Consider the following 21,071-nt stretch of genomic DNA (forward strand, 5'->3'; position numbering starts at 1 on the left):
GCGAAGAGATAACCACTTGAAAGTATACACTTCACTTCAATAAGTCGTTATCTGCTCACCCAGGTCGTGCCGGTGCATGAGCCTGGACAGCTATTACACACTTGCGGAAAGTAGCGTGTATCAGCTGTTTGATTGCAAAGAACGAAGGAGGCGCAATCCATGGAAGCCCAGGTAGCTGATCAATTGATCACGGGCACTCTAGACAGCGTATCGAAGATTAGACAGCTGGGCACGCAACGGTCCAGCTCATCTATCTGGACCAGTCGGTGGACACTAGCGAATGGAAGACGAGGGGGAAATTTTGTTTTTGTAAATGAAGACTCTTCGCAGAAGCCTAGATGAGCATGACAAGCTCGAGATGAGGTCTGCTGAAGCCCCTGCTAAGCACGATCATCAAAGTAAAGCACTAACGAAACATGCATACGTACACCAATTGGCATCGATCAATCGATTACAGTCCTAGGGCAGGCAAACGGTCACTTGAACGACGCGAGGTGTATCGATGGCGAGAAGTTGAGGGAAACGCGTGTTGGATTAGAGACAATCCGCGTGACGGACAAAGGGACGACGACACGAACCGTGGAAATCAGATTTAGCATTCCAAGTTAGGGTTAGACCTTTTAGGTTTATTGACGCATACCAAAATGGTCTTTGACAACGGAGTGCAAGCCACATGGGCCATCAATGCATCAAGCTTTCAAGAAGTATCACGGTCATTGTATTCTGCCCGAGGGTATATATATTAATATCGAAGGAATTGATGATTTCGTGTCCTCCTGGCCAGTTCATTGTGATATACCTCATTACTCAAAATACTAATTTCTAGCTACCTGCACATGGTTTTATGCTACCCCGTCATATCATTCTCTACTGCACTACTCCGCTCATTTTATTGCCTTTCGGCAGGAGTTATCTGAACTCTGTCACGCTCGTGTCACACAATCTGGTCCTGGCACGTCGGGGCTTCTGCCGGATGATGGGTACGTTCTAACTTCTCGCCGCGCAGTTCCGTCACCCAGTTGCTTCATCCAGCATTGGTCACATCCAGCTGTAATCAAATCGGTACCGTTCTTCCTACGTATCGATAAGAGATGCAACCCCACATGCTGCGTTATCTCCCTCCCCTCAAGGATGCCCACTCTCAGCGATCCAAAAACGGTTGACGCCGTCGTCATGATCGATGACGTGTCCGCTGGTGTCCGCTGTCATACTCGTGATGACCTTGAGAGGAGATTGTTGAGGAAGCTCGATTTGCGTATGTCCATAATACTGATTTTATATGCCTTGAACTTAGTGAGTCTGAGGTCTAAGGTCTTTGCAAACTCTATTTTGATCTCACTGTGCACCCTAGATTGACAGAACCAATATTAGGTGCGTGACATACTGTCGTACTTGCACGAATCTTATGAAATCTGTAGCAACGCTCGGTTACAAGGTTTTGAGAAAGACCTGCACTTGCATGGGGAACAATACGCCACAACTTTGTCCATCCTATCTGTTGGATACATTACAATGCAAGTGCCTGGGTGAGTTTTTTCCTTCATCGAGAGACAACCGAACATATTTTTTTTTCAGGAATATGATCCTACACTGGCTGGAGAGACCTTCTGTCATCCTTCCGTGCTGTATGTTAGTATGGGGTACAATATCAATATTGTCAGGTTTGTCGACACTGACCCTTCATGAAGATGGCTGCTGACTATACTCAGGGACCACAACAAAGTACACTTCCTTGTTTTGCATCGTTCAGATCCTGTTTCTGATAGTTTGACTCAAGTTATACTGGGATTGTTGTCGCCCGCTTCTTTCTTGGCCTTGCTGAAGCTCCCTTCTTCCCCGGTGTCGTATTTCTTGTATCTAAATGGTACAAGCGAGACGAGGTCGCCTTGAGAATAGCTCTCGTTTCTAGTGGAATTTTCCTCAGCGCTGCGTTCGGATCGCTGCTTGCATCTGGTATACTTCACGACATGCAGGACAAACTTGGTCAAGCCGCATGGAGGCAGGTGGCGATCGTTTCTATCGCTCCTTGAAGCTGAATAATATGTAGATGGTTATTTTACATCGAAGGCGGAATCACCATCTCGGTCGCGATCTGCGCGATGTTCATACTCCCTGATTTCCCGTACAACACCAGGTGGTTCACCCCGGAGGAAAGAGAACTCGCTATCTCTCGCCTCGCAGAAGATGATCATGATAATGCTGACGAACTTGGGAAACAGACGACCATGCAAGGACTGCGGGATGCCGTGTCTGACTGGAAGGTGTGGTTCTTTTCATTTGCAACTATGTTCCAGATAGTGGGGCAGTCTTTCGGCGGTTACTTCCCAACGCTGTGCGCGACACTGGGATATGACACAACTGTAACGCTGTTGCTTTGCGCTCCTCCGTGGGTGTTCGGGGGTATGATCGCATTTGCTCTTACATGGTTAGTCAATCATTTCTATCGCAAAGTCACATCTCACGGGGACCAGGTACTCTGACAAGAAGAAAAAGCGTTACCAATGCTTCATGGTCTCCAATGCACTCTGCATCCTTGCATTCATCATATCAATCTTCACGATGGACAAGGCTGCGCGCTATATTTCACTGTAAGTGGTATCGCCATTCGTGGGGCGCCAGTCTTGTACTCAGAAATATACAGGTTCCTGATGGCTCAAGTCATCAGTGGATACTTGCTGCTCTTTGGATGGATCAGCAATACTTTCGCCAGAGAACCTGCAAAGCGCGCCGTTGCTATCGCTCTGATGAACGCACTGGGGCAGACAGGCAGTGTTATTGGAGCGTCAGTGACGCTGTCACCGATCTCTTGCTCTCGCTAACTATTCACTACACTGTTCGCATAGGTACATATGGCCGTCGAGCTGGGGCCCGACATATCGTTATTCCTATGCCATCTGCATCGCTGCACTCGGAGTGTCGACAGGGATGTTTGGTGGTATGTATTTGTATCTGAAGCACTTGAACGAGCAGATCGAGAGGAACGAGCAGGATGTGAACGATATCAATGAGCTTCGAGATCCGATTGGTTTTAGATATCTGGTGTAGTTGAAAACTGAAATATCGATAGCTTCTGACAGTACCACTTACACCGACTCGCTGTTATTTATCCGGACAATCATAAATTCAGGTTCTGTGCTAGGTATGACATTGACAAGGAATCAAGGAATTAAATAATCAAATTGTACACCGGGCACCCGATATTACAAACGATAAAATTATTGTGACGTCGAGCTAGCAGGATCAACGTTAGTAACCGCGAGGACGGAAAAGACTAAGAACTCACGCATCTCGGCAACTCGACCAGTGCGTTCCATGTGCTATGCGGCTCAAATCAAGCTCAAGATATCCCCTGGGTATCACCGATGAAGTCCAAGGAACATAAAATGCATGTCGGGAAGCAGGAGGTACCCAGAAAAGGAGCCGATGATTGAGTCCCATCATCCATGCATCAGCCTACAGCAAGAAAGAGGTTGGATTAAAATCATGATGTGAGGCGGGTTCGAGCAAGTCAGCGGGGTTAGGCAGAGCATGTCCCAGACTGGAAGAAAAGGAAATGAGTGCTTTGATGCAGCGAAGATGCAGGTATATCTGAAAGGTCTAGGAAAACCTATTTCTTGTTGCATCACTACTGGAACGAAGTAGCTACTCACCTAAAATGGTAAGCTAAAATTATGTAGCAATCAACGCGGACCTTGATGCTAAATATTGAAATGCAATGATGATCAGTGTAAGTGCCCAGACAGCTGATAGCTCGTTAGTCTGAGATGCATTTTCATCCATCCAGGCCATGAAGAAGGAAAATGAATGAATTGCGCGGACTCGTGGCTCGACAAATGAGTATGGCAAGGAGATGAGATCTGCTGAGTGTGGCATTAGAGAATCAAAGCTTCAAGTCAGAAGGCCTCAAGCGTACCTATCAAACTACTAATGAGGCCTTCAGCCACGATATTCTGTTGGAGCCCTTGCTAAGCATGACCATATACATTAGAGTAAGGCATCAAACAAGACACAGACATACATGCGTGCAGGAAAACGGGAGAAATTTCGACAATAATTCGAATTGCAACGACCAATAAGGAAAAGGACCTGTGGGTGCCAGTGACCGGTGATATCGATGGCGGGAAGTTGTCTTTGAAAGAAGGATAGCCTAGAATAGATGCCGGGTTAGATCAGGCGTTCAGAAATGATATCCTATTAGGATGACGACATGAACGATAGCGGAACAATGAACGTACTATAGTATGTTAGCATTCCAAGTTTTTTATCGAGGGAAACATACATGTTTGCCTCAAGGCGTGCCTGGGAGGCCAATAGTCCCCTCGCTGATGGTCCTTCTCCACAAGGTCTAACTATGAGTCGAGCCCTTTCTGTCGAATGGCTAAGGGTTGTGCATGAGAGCGTAGCAGAACGGGTCAGACACATGATTCAAACATACTGAGTATAAGAAGAGACTTACGGGGTGAGTATGTGCATGGCAGGGAGATGACAAGTGCTGAGTGCTGAGTAGAGAAGAGATTTCGGGGCTTCAAGTCGAAAGGCATCAAGCGCACCTGGGAAGTATCAGTGAGGCGCCAACCAAGATATTCTGATATACGTACTTTGACCAAATCGCACTGGCTCTGTCATGCAGTGCCCGAGCAAAGCAAAAGAAGAAGCGACCTGAGCGAGTCCGACACCACAGATGAGTGATGTTGCGTCTGATCAGCCAGAATGCCTGGAAAGTAGGGAGTTGATAACCTGGAGACTGTCTGATTGAACCAACTCAACGCTAACAATTGTCTGTGGTCCAGCACGATTCAACGATGTACAGTATGATGATTTTGAGAGACTCAGGCTTGAGTATTTACCTCTGCCATAGATGCGTATGGCAAGGAGATGAGGTGTGGTGAGCAGAGAGTAAATTGCACTGACAAAGTATCCTAACTGTCTGGGCAAAAAAAAGTGAGAAGCGAGAATGGTTGTACAAGCACAGACAGCTAATAACACATCGGTCCGCTGAATAATGCATCTGGGCCAGGCATATGGAACACAATGCAAAAGTGCTGTGAATCAGAAAGTAAAACTAGCGTGCCTGAGCTCAGACAGCTGATAGCTCGAGAATGATGATTTCCCTGATTATCGACTGTCTGAGCACAAACAACGAAGAAAAGGAAGTCGGTGATTTTAGAATTTTGCGTCGTGTTTCTATTCAGGTCCTTGTGATCTGTTGATACGCGTAAAGAAAGTATCAAGTCTGTCAGCATGCATCGAACCAGATCATGACATGGACTCAACTGTTAATGCCATCATCATTGATCACTGTCAACCGGAGTAGCATGTCAGTTCAGACAGCTGGTCATGCAACAATCCTGCTCATCCATCTGTACCAGTCAGCGAACGCGGGCGAATGGAGAACAAGGGATTTAAAAAGAAAATAAAGATTCGCAGAAGCCCAGATGGCCGATAAAGCAATGGTTCTTCATCGAGATCACAATTTCCCTATCGTCCATCTGGGATACCCGTATAGTTGGACTACGGGAAAAAAGTGGGTCGCATGGAGTCAGAGCATATACTAGACGACAGCCCATAGAAATGCTTACTTCGAGCATTGAAAAACATGACGAATGGGCTGATCGTTCTTGGGTGGGGTCGGGGCAAGTATAGGTCTAGACGTGGACCAACAATTAAGCGAATACCACGACAGGGACCAAGGGAGGAGTGTTCAAGACTGGGAAACGTATGGACGAACAAGCACCTCTTTGTGCACAGGGAGTCTGAAAGAATCATTATCGTGTCGACTCCCTACAAAAAAGGTAGAGAATGAACGTACATACGTGGCTCCAATTCCGATGGTGCTGAGAGGTGCGAGAATATTTGAAAGTATAATGGTGCTATGCTTGGGGTCAACGGACGCATGAACACTGATATATCGACGGTCAGGCTAGCATATGTCGCCAATAGTAGTGGGTAACAACTTACAACTGGTCAAAACCAGACACCCTAAACAAGCCGTCTCCAACAGCCGTACCAATTCTTTTGGGGTCATACATTGGAAGGCAAGTTGTCAATTAGACGTTTTGAAGCAGGTGAAAAGGGTTGAAGTATCTTCGTAGTGTACAAAGGAATTCAAAGTCCAACTGAGCACAGTAATTTGTTGAACGTTAGTAGCTGTCATTTTTCGACTTTCGGCAAACACCGAAGGTAGCGCAGCATTGTCATTGAGCTACATAGTTTAGATCAAAGACTACGCATCAGTAAACCAGCGAGTCCCTGGTATTGTAGCCATGACTATTGTAATCAAGCGCAATCTTGTTATCACACTGTATTACTATTCTCCGCTAGCAGCGAAATACTTCTTGAAGACCAAACGACACGAATCAGCACAACTATTCAACGTCGCTGACTCAACTGTCCTTCACCTTAACGCATTCCAACCTCCCCCTCTGAGTCTGGGTTCATATGAGCCTGTGCTGCTTCATTTTGTGCTGGTTTCATTCAAGTGAGTCTTTTCTCAATGACGACAAACATTCTCATGAAAATAGGCAGCAGATTTACGAAGATTTTTGTGATGTCTACGATATATGGCTTTGAATACCCTTGATAATCATTTGTTCAGCGGCTAACTGATGTTTTCTTCACCTGATCAACTTGAAGGGCACTGGATTCCTGAGGTGAGATCAAATTTACATCTTTAACATGCTAATTTTAGTGATACAAGGGCCGAACGGTTGGTAAATCTAACACACACGCTATCGTCAGACACCACTGACATTTCTCACTCGCTCACCCATCTCTCAAACATGACATTCGTCTCAAATGATCCCAGTTGGTGGCCCCAGATCAATTTGAATATTATTTCCAGCTATTGGATGTGTTCGTCACATCATGATGAGTCTCGATCTAACATTAACTTGCCATTTCGCAGTTGCTGCCTGCGTTGTGGTAGTATATGATTGGGGTGAGCAGGATAGTGTTCGAAATTGTTGATATTCTCATGATATTGCCAGTCTTGACACTCGGACAAGAGGTACGTTGATGGTGTCGCCGGAGCAGTCAACTCGCTAAGAATGGTATCATAGATTGAATTCATCTGGGTGAGTGACAGGAGTCCTGTATCAGGAGAAAACAAGAGCATGCAATAAATTCGCGACAGAGACAACGCTGGTCTCTCATGACTGTGCTGTATTTGATTGTTCGTACCTCATGTTGTGCTTTAGCATGATGGGCAACTTGTGCTGACTCCAAAATGATCTAGATACGCTATATTGGAATACCATATTCTGTGTATGTGTCGAGACCAACAACTTTGCACTGTGCTAATCGCTCATCTCTGACAACTAGTGTTACTCTTCTGGGTATGTCTCATATGTGCTGTATTTCAGTTTTCTGACCGGCGAGACACAGAATATATGCCATCGGTATCGCTGACAGATGCAGTAAGTATTCTGCAAGCATCCCATTCCCATCCAATCAATACGCTCATATGTAGGGGTGAGTGAGATTCCAACCATTAAACTTGGCTCAACATAACGACTCGATAGGTGTAAGTCGGAGTCTTTAATACTAGTGCGAGGGTGTTCACTGATTGCGAGTTTTAGGCACTATCACGTACTCCGCAGTATGTTGGATAAATGAGGTCGTGACCGGAATGGTAGGCGGTGAGTCACCCGGGTGCAACACCTCTGTGATGTTGACCTGACTGATACACGATGCAAGTCATCATGGTTGCTCGGTTGCATGCCATGTATCAGGGATCTAGAAAGATGCTTATCTTCCTTGTTATTATGTTCCTGGTTGTGAACATCGCCTGCGGAGTGATCTTGGTGATAATACTAAAGCATACTGTAGGGGGTACGTTCCACTTGTCGACTTACAGAACATGGCTGATTGGATAAACACCAGGGGAGTTGATACTCTCTGGCACGTATGTGTGCAATTATGGAATGAGTGGGGATGAGCAGCTTCTGTATTCTATGATTTGGATGCTCAACACTGTTTGGGAGGTCCTCGCACTCTGCCTTTCAGTCTGGATTGCTGTGAAACATTTCCGTAACCTGCGACGACTCGGCATATCGACAGGATCAACCATCGGGGACTGTTTCAGAGTCCTGATACAATTTCACGTTCTCTATTTTGCAAGGTGAGCTTGTAATGTGAATGCGATCATAATTTTCTGCTCAAGTTCCGTACATGGTTAGCTTTTTCTTTTCTCTTCTGTTTGTTTATATCTCTCCAGAAACCTCGGTGCGCTGACCTGTTGCTGACATCTGCGTGTAACCACTGCTCATCATTTTTGTAGAATATGAATGTTTCGATACTCAGTGGTGATGTTCCAGTTTTATTGGTCGTGCAGTTGTTTGTGCTGGGACCACGCCTCATCCTGAGCGTTCGAGAATACCACGCCAAACTCACGGCAGACTCCAACACAGAAACTAGCAGGAGTTCTATTGTCTTCCAGGAGCGTGTACATGTATCGACTAGTAGTACTGTGTAGGGAAATGCTTGTCGAGCAGTCTGCAGAGATGAGAAATTTCGTGGACGATCGGTTGTGGTATTTATTTAACATATTAGCATTTTGCTGATGTAAGTACATGAGTTGAAGTAATACTTAGGCCTAGTATGGTGCGCGTCACTTAGCCACCACTACTTTTGAACAACGTTCTCACCCCCTCGAAAAAAAATCAGATTTTTATTTCCTCTTGTAAAAATGATCCTTTCGATGAGTAGAGTAAAGCTACAAGAGGAATTATTGATTGAATCAAATCTGAGCGAGTTTTTTAAAAACAAAAGGGATGATTTGGCCACCTAAAGTACTATGATTCCCCATCAATCAAAAATGCGAGCCAATGTCTCCGGAATACGTCTGTGAGACTTGTACTTTGTAGAGCTGAATTGCTTAACCTGAAACTGGGCATCCTTTGTGCTCAGACCCGTCCGATATGCCTCCATCCAGCGGTGCATGCGATGTTCCCACAGTCGAATGGTACTGAGCTGCACAGACTGCATTGCTAAGGGCATGTTCTTCTTCAGGGTCTCAAAAGTGCCGTCGCAGTTGTCTCGGAGATATTTTTTGACCTTCCCCCAGAAATATTCGATGAAATTGAGTTCACAGTGGAACTTTGGGAGGAAGATGCAGAGATGACCAGCATTTTCGATGATTTCCTGAATGTATGACTTTTGTTGCTGAAAATCGGGCTGGAGCTCGAGTATACGTTTGTTGCAACAAGCTGTTGCATCAATATTACACTTTGTGCTAGTGATGCCGCAGTCCGGTTCTGAACTTCGGTTCGGACCTGAACCCTCCCGGACCGGACCGTGGGTTCGGTCCTGGGTTCGAAATAGTATAAGGACCGAACTGATTATTAAGTTCAGCGTTCGGCTGCTGCCTGAATACTGTGAACCCGTTCGAACCCGTTCGAACCCGTCTGAACGTGTTCTCATATTCTTTGCATGATCCACCAATATATCTGCTCTGATCTTCTGGCAACCGGCATGTCGATCGATCTCGGGACAATCAATAGCGGATCGGACTTCGCAGCCAAAACACCCAACACATTTCCATTGGCGAGATCTGACTTCCCTGGTAATCTACTCGATGTTCTGGTAAGCCTAATGTTAAACAAATGTTAATCTTTATTCAGACTTCAATGGTCTTTATTTTCAGAACATATTCTCAGGTTTCTCGTTCTGGTACTTCAAGCTTCAACACCAAGTAATTGCATGGCAACAGGATGTTCAAGGTGCGTCATTTTTTTGATCTCTTATCATAAAATTTGGAATAAATGAGCTACTTACTACAGGTTCAATCTTCACCCTCCTTGCTGCACAAATGTCGTGCGCACTTGGATCTGACGGCCAACTCAAGGATGCTAGTGCCATCGATTGGTACAATGATCCTGACGATGACACGCCCATGCTTCCTCCACCTCCACCTCCTGCATCCAATGGCAAGCTAACTGCCTTTGTGTCTCGCTCAGGCCGAGCTGTTAAACCGACAGAAAAAATCCGCGATGCTGGCAACACGACTCCAGCCAAACGAGTGGCTCCAGCGCCTCCCCAAGGACAGCCTGCACCCAAGCGAGTGCAACGTGGGTCCCGTCTGGTCCGTCACCATGATGACGATGACGACGAACCTCCTGCACTAGAGGATTGTTCAGATGATGAAGAAGAGGCCGAAGACAATGACGGGGAGGAAGCTTACGAGCGGACCAAGGTATTTGGAGACAAGGACCGTGAGGATCGCAAGCATAAGAAGAAAGAGGAGCGCAGTGGGGATTTGAAGGTAGCGTGAACCTACTGTATGGCGCGCAATTCCAGTCCTCGAGTATCTCCAACAAACTTGGCAAAACATGGCTAGTTCTTCGAAGTTTGACGACTTTTCATCCGCAATCAACTCTGGCCTCGACAATATTCGCAAATGGTACCACAAGATTGACGAAACTGATGTTTATTTTGTTTGCCTCGGTATGTGTTTTATTTACTATGATGCCCTATCTAATGCACAATGTAGCGCTTGATCCTAACTATAAGGTGGCATATGCGAAGGGTAAATGGGAGCCTCACGACTTCGACGAGGGCATGAGAAGCTTGCGGAAGGTTTTTGACAAATATTATCATCACAACTCCTCGCCCGCTGCTGCAGAGCCGTCTATTGCAGCTCCTGCCTCGCTTGCTCGCCATGGGTCATACGGCCATAGCTGGATGCGCGATGCTGTCAAAACTCGTGTCGCAAATGACACCGCAAATCGAAGACCTCGCCAGGAGCTTGACGACTACCTTGCTGCCCCATTAGAGGATGTTGAGAATATAGTGGCGTGGTGGGGTGTGAGTTTTTTCGCATCGCATTTCCTTGCAAGTTGACTCATTATGCCTTTAGCACCATTCCGTTCAATATCCCACCATCTCACGCATTGCAAAGGATTACCTCGCTATTCAAGGCTCTGCCGTTGCATCTGAACGAGCCTTTTCGAGTGGCGGCATCACTGGGACTGCGCGCCGTAATCGTTTGTTGCCAACAACATTCGAGGCCCTTCAGTTATTGAAGAGTGGGTACCGTCAAGGCCACATTTCTGCAACGGTTCAAGCTGAGTTTGCTGCTGCTCACGAACACTATGCCATGGACGAAATTTAGCTACTCATTTACGGTTCATGTATTTCTTGCAATTTTTGTCAAATTATATGTAGCGTTCGAGCGTTCGAACGCGTTCTGAACTTGAACCGAACGCTTGTGAACGCGTTCATAAGGGTCCGGTCCAGTGTTCGCCCTCCTTGCCTGAACGCGACCGATGGTCCAGTTCGGCGTTCGCATTTAGAGGCCTAAGAACCGAACCGAACCGGACTTCGGCACCACTACTTTGTGCTACACTTTCCACAAGACTGCCGCTGCCAGAGACCACGTTCACTCAAGACCTGCTTGATACCTTTGGCTTCATTTGGAAATTGCGGGTGATCGGGAGGAAATACCATGTCCTGTTCGATCCTCATGCCATTGTGCATGAACCATCCAGGTCGCATATGAGCCTGTTTGCCACCTGGATTCACATTCATGCGAGAAACGAGCAAGGCATCTTCAGCATATGCAGAGTGGCCCTGCGAGTTATCGATGAGGAACAATGCTTGATATCCAGGACCATGGATATGTTCGAATGTGGGTATAATTTTGTCACTGAGCTGGATGAATATCAGCGGGAAAGCTTTGCCAAGAACTCGACACGAAAGACCCACCTGTTTCACAAACATCTTGCCATTCCAATATCCCTCGTGATTCTTTCCATACTCCAATGATTCACCTGCATCCACCATGTGTCCAACTGTTGAGCAAATCATGTCACTGCGATGGAGGCCACGTCCCACCCCTTTCTTTCGCAACTTGAACTGGTCTTCAAAGACCCAATATCGGCCACCCCAGATAGGTGCGAAACCATGAGTTTCAGCGGCACGTTCTGATGCATCAATTGAAGAGCGACCTCTCTTGATAATGAGGGCAAGATGGCTTTGGATGGTACGTGTTCGTTTCGCTTGCAGGCCACCCAAACCACCAATAAACTTGGTTTTCTTCGACTTCAACAGCTTCTCAATGACTTCCAATGCCACACGCCTATCATCTCCACGCCTTTCTTTATCGATTCTCTTCTGGGCACGAGCAGGAACATCAAGCTTGTGGCGCTTAAGTGGCCGCACAACAGGCAATTTGTTGCTTATGCCATGTCCATCACCTCCAAGTCCTTTGCTGTCGTCGTCATTGTCATCATCGTCCGAGCTGGAGTCAATGACATCCTTGGGTTCGTCTGAAAGGTAGCCAGTGAAAGCGGTCGCTGCATCACATGCTAATGGAGGCTGTGCTGCTGCGGCAGCATTTGAAAGTGTTTCATCCGCACTCGGTGGTTCAATCTCGGGCACAGTGTCGTCTTTGGTTGCACACCACTGTCGCATGAATGCAACCTGTGGATTGGTTCTGATCAGGTGTGCCAGTGCATTAGATTCATTTTCCAGGCCATTAACACTCATACATACGATGTCTTCATTTTCTTTTGTTGTTCAGCTTGGTCTCGTGCTGCCTTATCCCTCCGCCGCTGAGTACGACCCGAGAGCCCATTGTATCCAAGTGATCTGTTCCGTTCTGCCTTCTTCCAAACTGCGCCTGTCTTCGGCTTGGATATCTTGTCGAACAAACTGTCCACTGATGTGCCCAGGGCTATGACCTCTTCTCGGAGCTCCCTCAAGTTTTCCTCAAGCTCGCTGCCCTCCAGCTCGCAGAGGCTATCGCACTCCGACCTTTCGCTATCAGCATTCGAGTCTGTTTCATATTCATCACCTGTATCTGACCAATAACAACTGACACCCCCAGTATAACCACACTCATACTCGGAGTCCAGCTCTATCAGGTTAACTTCCCTGCCACAGAGTTTGGACGGCTCTGATGTTTGTTCCTGCAACTCGGAATAGGTTTGTGCGGGGGTGGCTTGAAGAGTGGAGTTACTGTGCTCGGCAGTTGGAGCTGTTGGAGCTGACCATCGTGCGGCCCTAGCGTGAGCGGCTGCTACCTTCCTGTGGTTCTTGGGCATCAGAGACTGGTAAAAACGACATCTGCACGATAAATTGTCGTTGTCTACTGTAGCGCTACATGTTTCAAACTAATATCGAAGCATCCGTTGGAGTTGCACGCGTAGGGTTAGGGTTGAAATTTTTCCTCAGACCGATTTGGCCACTGTTCAAAGGTAGTGGTGGCTAAGTGACGCGCACCATAGCGCTCATGACTAGTACTATAATAGGAATTTACTGCGAGGCTGTACGTCCTGTGCGCGCTGTAATGGAGCTCAAACTTCACCGGTGCTATATCTTGCACGAACGCTGTCGTTATACACCACTAACCTTCCCCACTTGCCTACACCCATCCCTCGAACATGACCTACGTCTCAAATTATCCAAGTTGGTGGCCGTATATCAGTTCAAATATTTTTGTTAGCTATTGGGGAGGTTTGTCGCATCAAGATGTCTAGATCTAATCTTGATATGCAGTTTCGCAGTTGCCGCAGGTGTCGTGGTGGTATACGATTGGGGTGAGCAGGACAATGTTCGAAAATCGCTGGTATTCTCATGATATTTCCAGTCTTAACACTCGGACAAGAGGTACGTCGATGTTATCGCCGGAGCAGCCAACTCGCTAAGAATGGTGTCATAGATTGAACTCATCTGGGTGAGTTACAAGAGTTCCGTATCAGCAGAAAACAAGAGCATGCAATGAATTCGCGACAGAGACAACGCTGGTCTCTCATGACTGTGTTGTATTTGACTGTTCGTACCTCATATTGTGCTTTAGCATGGTGGGCAACTTGTGCTGACTCCAAAATGTTCTAGATACGCTATATTGGAATACCGTTTTCTGTGTATGTGTCGAGATCAATAACTTTGCACTGTGCTAATCGCTCATCTCTGACAACTAGTGTCAACCTTCTGCGTATGTCTCATATGCGCTGTATTTCATTTTCTGACCGGCGAGACACAGCAATTATGCCATCAGTATCGCTGACAGATGCAGTAAGTTCTCTGCGACCATCTCATGCCTATCCAATGATTCCAATCAATACGCTCATATGCAGGGGTGAGTGAGATTCCAAGCATTGAACTTGGCTCGATATAATGACTCGATAGGTGTAAGTCGGAGTCTCTGATACTAGTGTGAGGGCGTTCACTAATTGGCAGTTTTAGGCATTATCACGTACTACACAGAGAGTGTGATAAATCTAGTTGTAACTGCCATGTTGGGCGGTGAGTCACCCAGGTGCAATACCTCTGTGATATTGACCTGACTGACACACAATGCAAGTCATCATGATTGCTCGGTTGCATGCCATGTATCATGGATCCAGAAAGATGCTTATCTTTCTTGTTATTATCTTCCTGGCTGTAATCATCACCTGCGGAGTGATCTTGGCAATAGACCTCGAGTATTCTGTATGGGGTAAGCTTTGCTTGTTGACATGAAGACCACGGCTCATTGGGCAAACACCAGAGGAGTTCGTACTCTCTGGCACGCATATATGCTATTATGTAGATGGAGATGGAGCGAACCACCAGATTTCGTATTCAACGGTTTGGATCCTTTACACTGTTTGGGAGGTCCTCGCACTGTGTTTTTCAGTTTGGATTGCTGTGAAACACTTCTGTGACCTCCGACGACTCGGCACATCGACAGGATCGACCGTCGGGGACTTTTTCAGAGTGCTGATACAATCTCACGTTCTCTATTTTGCAAGGTGAGCTTGTGATGTGAATGCGGTTATATTTGTCTGCTCAAGTTCCGCACATGTTAGCTTTGCTGGTGTCTCTTGCCTCCAGCTTATTGAACTCTCTCCAGAAATCGCGGTGCGCTGACCTGTTGCTAATATCTACGTGTAACCACTGCTCATCAGTTCTATAGAATCTAAATTCTATTGCAGCTCAGATACTCTATGGTGCTGTTCAAATGTTATTGGTCGTGCAGATGTTTGTGCTGGGACCACGCCTCATCCTCAGCATTCGAGAATACAATGCCAAACTCGTGGCATGCTCCGACGCAGAAACTAGCATGCATTCGATTGTCTTCCAGGAGCGTGTACATGTATCAATTAGCAGTACTGTATAGGGAAATGCTTGCCGAGTGGTCTGCAGGGAGGAGAAATTTGGTGCAGGATCCTTCGTGGTATTTATTTAACATGTGGTGTTTCGAGGTATATTTGGAAGGTCTAGGCAAAGCTATTTATTGTTGTATCACTACTGGTGCGAAGCACCCGCGCTTGAACTAAGTGGTAAGGTGAAATTATCCGGAGTGTCTAGCAACCAAACTGGTCCTTGATGACCGATGTTGAAATACAACGAAAATCAGTAAAAGTGCTTGATAGCTGATTCTGCACGTTGGTGTTCCACTGTCTGGACATATAGATACTGCGAATCGTGAAGATAACTAATCGGTGCTCAGATGCGATTTCCTCCATGCGATGGGCCATGGAGAATGACATGAATGAATCGCGTACACTCATGGCTTGAGTGTACGTCTCTCTCGCGAATGAGCATGACAAGGATATGGGGTCTGCTGAGTGATGCATATGAGTGGAGAATAAGAAAATCGGAGGTTCAGGTCAGAGGACGTCAAGCGTACCTATCAAACTACCGATGAGGCATCGACTGCGATATCCTGTTGGAGCCCTCGCTAAGCGCGACTATCAGAGTAAAGTACCTCACGAGATACAGATATGGATCACAGTCCTAGGCCTGCCATTCCTGTAGGTACTATCGATGGAGACGCGAGGTGCATCGATGGCGGGATTAGGATACGTGTTCGATAAAGCCCCGCACTGAATCCGAGAATAGAAGCACCATGGACGAAAGAAGGATGGCCTAGATGAATAGATACCGAGCTAGATAAGGCATTAAATGATACAAATCCTGGAAGACGCACATTAGGACGACAACATGAACGAAAACCGATATCGGGAATTAGATCGTTGATTTTGTTATTCCGTTTTTGATTAGATCGATCGAATTGACTGAACATACATACTTGGTACAAGGCGTGCCTAGGAGGCCATGGTGGTCTCGCTGATAGCTCTTCTCCACAAGGTCTACCCATGAGTCGAGCCCTTTCGACTCAATGAATGTAGGATCGCGAATATTGGAACGGACTTCTTCGGTCCTTGACTTATAGACAAACATCAATGAACCGTGAAAATTGGACCATGAAGCATACACGAATAACGCTAGAACTAGAGTAGAGGTGATGTGTCTGAGTTCGGACAGCTGATAGCCTAAATTGAGTGAATTCTGAGCGACGCGATATCACAATGTTTGGCTTTGAACCTACGTAATTGGCTCAAGATAGTGACCGATGTGGTTTCTGGATGAACTTGTCGCTGATGGCCCTTCGATGGTGCCTGTGGGTCGAGCCTTGTCTATTGAATGGCTAAGGGTCATGCATAAGAGAGGAGCAGAACGGGCCAGACGAATGCCGACTCAATATCATCCACTGGGAGGCAAAGAAGTTGTAACGAATGGTGCGTGAAGAGTGGAGCTACGCACTATATGGCTGATTGACATCTGTTCAAGCATGATTCAACCATATTTAGCATGATGGCTGGAAAAGAGACTTGCGGTGTGAGTATACGTCGTCCTGAATGAATGTGCGTGGTAAGGAGATGATAAGTGTTGAGTAGAGAAGAAATTTGGAGCTCAAGTCGAAAGGCATCGAGCGCACCTGGGAAGTATCAGTAAGGTGTCCACCATGATATTCTGACATACGCACTTTGACCAGATCGTACTGGCTCTATCATGTGCCCAAGCAAAGCAAAAGAAGAAGCAACCTGAGTGAGTTATGAAACCACAAATTGATTCGTCAGATCAGCTAGAATACCTGGACGCCTTCATCATCCTCCATCCGGGCGGCGGAGAGAGAGTACGGAATCGTGCATAAAGGTGGAAGTAGGGTGTCGATTATCTGGAGATGAGATGAGCATCGATCATGTGATTGAACCAACTTAAAGTTGACCACCGTGAACAAGTCATGTTGTCGACAACGACTAGTTTCGAGCACGACCCAACTTAATGCGGAATATCATGATATTAAGAGGCTTACAGCTCGAGTAATTATCTCTATTACAGATCCGCATGGCAAGGAGATGAGGTATACTGACTCCTGAGCGGGAAGCAAAACACACCTGAAAAAGTATCACTGATGCACTAACTGTCTGAGCATGAAAAATGTGAGAAGCGATACTGATTGTTAAAGCGTAGATGGCTAACAATACATCCATCCTACTTTCATGCTGTCCTCTTCTACAAATACCCATCTGGGGCAGACATGGGGAACACGATGCGAGAGTTCCGTGAGCTAGGGAAATGAAAGCAGCGTGTCTGAACTCTGACAGCTGATAGCCTGAGAACGACAAATTCCTGATTATCGTCTGTCTGAACACAAACAACGAAGAAAACGAAGGCCAGCGATCGTGAAATTGTGTATTAGGTTTGTATACAGGTCCTTGTGATCTGTTGACACCCATAGAGAAAGTTCCACATCTGTCAGCGTGAAGCATCGAACCAGATAATGACACGGACCTAATTGTTGATACCATCGTCATTGATCCCTGTCACCCCGATTAACATGTCGGTTCAGACAGCTGGTCTCGCAACGGTCCTGCTCAAACATCTAGACCAGTGGGTAGACTCGGGCGAATGGAGTACGAGGGGGGAATTCTGTTTTTGAAAATGAAAACGAAGATTTGCGGAAGCCGAGATGGCTGATAAAGCCATGGTTCTTCATGGATACCACCATCCAGGCTGTCCATGTAGGTGGATTACGAGAGGAAAATAAGTGTGTTGCAGGTAGTAAGAGCACATCCTAGACGAAAGCCCATGAAAATGCTTACCTTGAGTATTGAAATACATGGTTTGATCGATAGTTGGGCGCATCGTTCTCAGGTGGGGTCGGTGTAAAGCCTAGGTCTAGATGCAAATCAAGAATGAAGCAATTCTGTTGATGCTCGAGGACGGCGGGCGCATGAGCGCTGTTGTATCGATGGTGAGCCTAGCATATGTCGTCGAGAGGAGTGGAATAGAACAAACAACTTACAACTGGCTAAAACTAGACGCCATAAATAAGCCGTCTCCAATGCCAATGCCAATTTTGTTGAGGTGCACTGCGAGTCTGTCCGATATTGGAATGCGCAGATCCGATTCAGCGCGCGCCGCGGGTGCATCAATCAATGGGCATTATCGGATATTGTCCGACGAACTTCACGCGCAGGTCAATCATCGTCTTCCATAACCGATGCAGCAAGAGGGAGTGGTACAGACAGTGTGAGTTCCGGAACGGCCTTCCAGCCTGTTGCTTGCAAAGCTGTAAGCACAATTCTTTAGTTCATTTCTTGACTCCGCAAACGCTGATCACGGTGGGCCTGCGCCGTGCGGGCTTTAAATTTAAGCTCAACGTTGGCCGCACCGAACACCGCCTCTTTCGTATTATGTTTGGTGCGTGAATCATGAATACAAAATTATTATTGATTTATCGTGCCCAGTACCATTTGCGTCTTTGCCAGCATCCTGCCCCCAAACGGTCAGTTCTTCTCTGGACTATGGGCATAACCAGCAGTGCTTTTGGTGCCTTCACTGAACATAGACGGCGGCCAACGTACTTCAGCAAACAAGTCTCCGTGCGCCTGCGACCACGGCGAGATTGGACCTGCCAGGTGTCTTGCCAGCTATCTTATCACCACTCTATTTCCTTGCCTGCAACTGTCTATTCGGTGCGTCGATCAAGCTGTGATTCGCGATTTGTTACAAATGGTTTGTTTGCAAAGCACCACGACCATTTTGTACTTATAACAACAACACATTCCACAACCGTCAAAGCACCTTCGAACTTCGACCCTCCGACAAGTTATTTTCGAACCTTGTTTCCGTTTTTCCGTCGATAAAAAATCTCAAGCCTTCATTCGTCGCCGTAATTTGGTGCTGCCACAGGTAACTATATCATAACTTTCATATATTTAACACTGGATGGAGCTACACGGGAACGATACGTCTCACTCTTACAGGATAGGAGTTTACTCAAACACGATGCCATCAAGATGAGCCTGTACAATCAGAAATCTGGCTTCTGGCGCGTTGCTGGTTTACTGTCTCCCTTGTAAAATTTTCGACATACATCAATCACGAACCAGGATGTATCTGGCAGTACATTACACCGCCATGATATCAAGTGCATCATGCATTGAACATAGTGAGCTTTGCGTCGGATTTGCTCTACGCTTACCATCTCTCTGTTCATCATTCTGATATGATCATGATAGCCCAATGATTCGAGCGTACCAGGCGACGGATGAGGTGAGATATATTCGACCCACTCTGTCATGGTTTATTGTCTGAGTTCCGCAGAATGACCCTTGTTCCATAAGAGTAATTGGAAGGCTGTTACGCCTCGGGCTCAGCCAGCGATGCCGAAGAGTGTGTAAATACTCGCTTCTCGCATATCACACTTTGACCTGTGTTTGATCGACGACTACATGATTTCATAGGGAATTCTTCAATTTTTGCAAGCTCACAGCAAACACGCAAAAAAAAAATGTTGGAAATGAGTTGTCGACATCACGAACGACTGGAACTTTCCTGGTGTTGAAGTATTCCGGTACGTAATAGTGATTTGGAAATCAAAATATAATTTGATTACCGGCTTTTGTTTGATTTCGCACCCTTTCACCTGATCAAGGGTCTTGAGGCGAAATCAATTTTTCATCTCCATCACGCTGATTGTGGCGATACAAGCGCTGAACGGTGGTATATCTAGCACGAACGCTATCGTCATACACCACTGACATTCCTCACTCCCTCACCCATCCCTCGAACATGACCTACAACTCAAATGATCCCAGTTGGTGGCCGACAATCAATTTCGATATTTTGTTCACCTACTGGACAGGTTCGTCACATTAGGATGTCCAGATCTAACGTTGACATGCAGTTTCGCAGTTGGTGCTGGCGTCGTGGTGGTATACGATTGGGGTAAGCAGGACAGTGTTTAAAAATCGCTGATATTCTCATCATGGTTCCAGTCTTAACACTCGGACAAGAGGTACGTTGATGTCATCGCCGGAGCAGCCAACTCGCTAAGAATGGTGTCATAGATTGAACTCATCTGGGTGAGTGGCAAGAGTCCCGTATCAGCAGAAAACAAGAGCATGCACTGAATTCGCGACAGAGACAACGATGGTCTCTCATGACCGTGCTATATTTGATTGTTAGTCACCTCATGTCGTGCTTTAGCGTGGTGGGCAAGTTGTGCTGACTCCAAAATGTTCTAGATACGCTATATTGGAATACCGTTTTTTGTGTATGTCTCGAGACCAACAACTTTACACGTGCTAATAGTTCATATCTGACAATTAGTGTCTATCTTCTGCGTATGTCTCATATGCGCTACATTTCATTTTCTAACCAGCGAGACACAGCAATTATACCATCAGTATCGCTGACAGATGCAGTAAGTTCTCTGCGACCATCTCATGCCTATCCAATGATTCTAATCAATACGCTCATATGCAGGGGTGAGTGAGATTCCAAGCATTGAACTTGGCTCGATATAATGACTCGATAGGTGTAAGTCGGAGTCTCTGATACTAGTGCGAGGGCGTTCACCAATTGGGAGTTTTAGGCACTATCACGTACTACACAGAGAGTGTGATGAATCTAGTTGTAACTGCCATGTTGGGCGGTGAGCCACCCAGGTGCAATACCTCTGTGATATTGACCTGACTGACACACGATGCAAGTCATCACGATTGCTCGGTTGCATGCCATGTATCATGGATCTAGAAAGATGCTTATCTTCCTTGTTATTATCTTCCTGGCTGTATTCACCACCTGCGGAGTGATCTTGGCAATAGACCTCAAGTACTATGCTGTATGGGGTAGGTTTTACTTGTTGACTTGAAAAACACGGCTCATTGGGTAAACACCAGAGGAGCTGATACCCTCTGGCATAGATGTATGCGGTGTTGGATATGGAGGGGACGGGCAGCTTCTGTATTCAATGATTTGGATGCTCAACACTGTTTGGGAGGTCCTCG

General features: G+C 46.4%; 3 protein-coding genes across 3 annotated transcripts; 2 read left to right on the plus strand and 1 right to left on the minus strand.

Annotated features, from left to right (window-relative positions):
- Window positions 1-655: 655 nt before the first annotated feature.
- F5891DRAFT_1056059 (major facilitator superfamily domain-containing protein) lies at window positions 656-3,197 on the plus strand. The gene is made up of 10 exons (XM_041362688.1): window positions 656-1,293; window positions 1,352-1,371; window positions 1,419-1,526; window positions 1,576-1,661; window positions 1,710-1,722; window positions 1,778-1,999; window positions 2,048-2,425; window positions 2,472-2,588; window positions 2,642-2,782; window positions 2,844-3,197. Exons 1-10 carry the CDS (start codon window positions 1,132-1,134, stop codon window positions 3,043-3,045), a joined length of 1,449 nt encoding a protein of 482 aa, XP_041221540.1. The 5' UTR covers window positions 656-1,131; the 3' UTR covers window positions 3,046-3,197.
- Window positions 3,198-11,216: 8,019 nt separating this feature from the next.
- F5891DRAFT_1250256 (uncharacterized protein) lies at window positions 11,217-13,175 on the minus strand (the record flags this gene model as incomplete). Its single annotated transcript, XM_041369878.1, has 4 exons — window positions 12,493-13,175; window positions 11,704-12,433; window positions 11,400-11,649; window positions 11,217-11,338 (listed from the first exon to the last, which is right to left on the minus strand). Exons 1-4 carry the CDS (start codon window positions 13,041-13,043, stop codon window positions 11,217-11,219), a joined length of 1,653 nt encoding a protein of 550 aa, XP_041221541.1. The 5' UTR covers window positions 13,044-13,175.
- Window positions 13,176-18,076: 4,901 nt separating this feature from the next.
- F5891DRAFT_640568 (uncharacterized protein) lies at window positions 18,077-19,160 on the plus strand. The gene is made up of 4 exons (XM_041372613.1): window positions 18,077-18,348; window positions 18,419-18,477; window positions 18,525-18,752; window positions 18,807-19,160. The coding sequence occupies exons 1-4, from the start codon at window positions 18,213-18,215 to the stop codon at window positions 18,921-18,923; spliced, it is 540 nt and encodes a 179-aa protein (XP_041221542.1). The 5' UTR covers window positions 18,077-18,212; the 3' UTR covers window positions 18,924-19,160.
- Window positions 19,161-21,071: the final 1,911 nt, after the last annotated feature.

This window comes from Suillus fuscotomentosus (assembly GCF_016647785.1).
Source record: "Suillus fuscotomentosus strain FC203 chromosome Unknown F5891scaffold_60, whole genome shotgun sequence".
NCBI lineage: Eukaryota > Fungi > Basidiomycota > Agaricomycetes > Boletales > Suillaceae > Suillus > Suillus fuscotomentosus.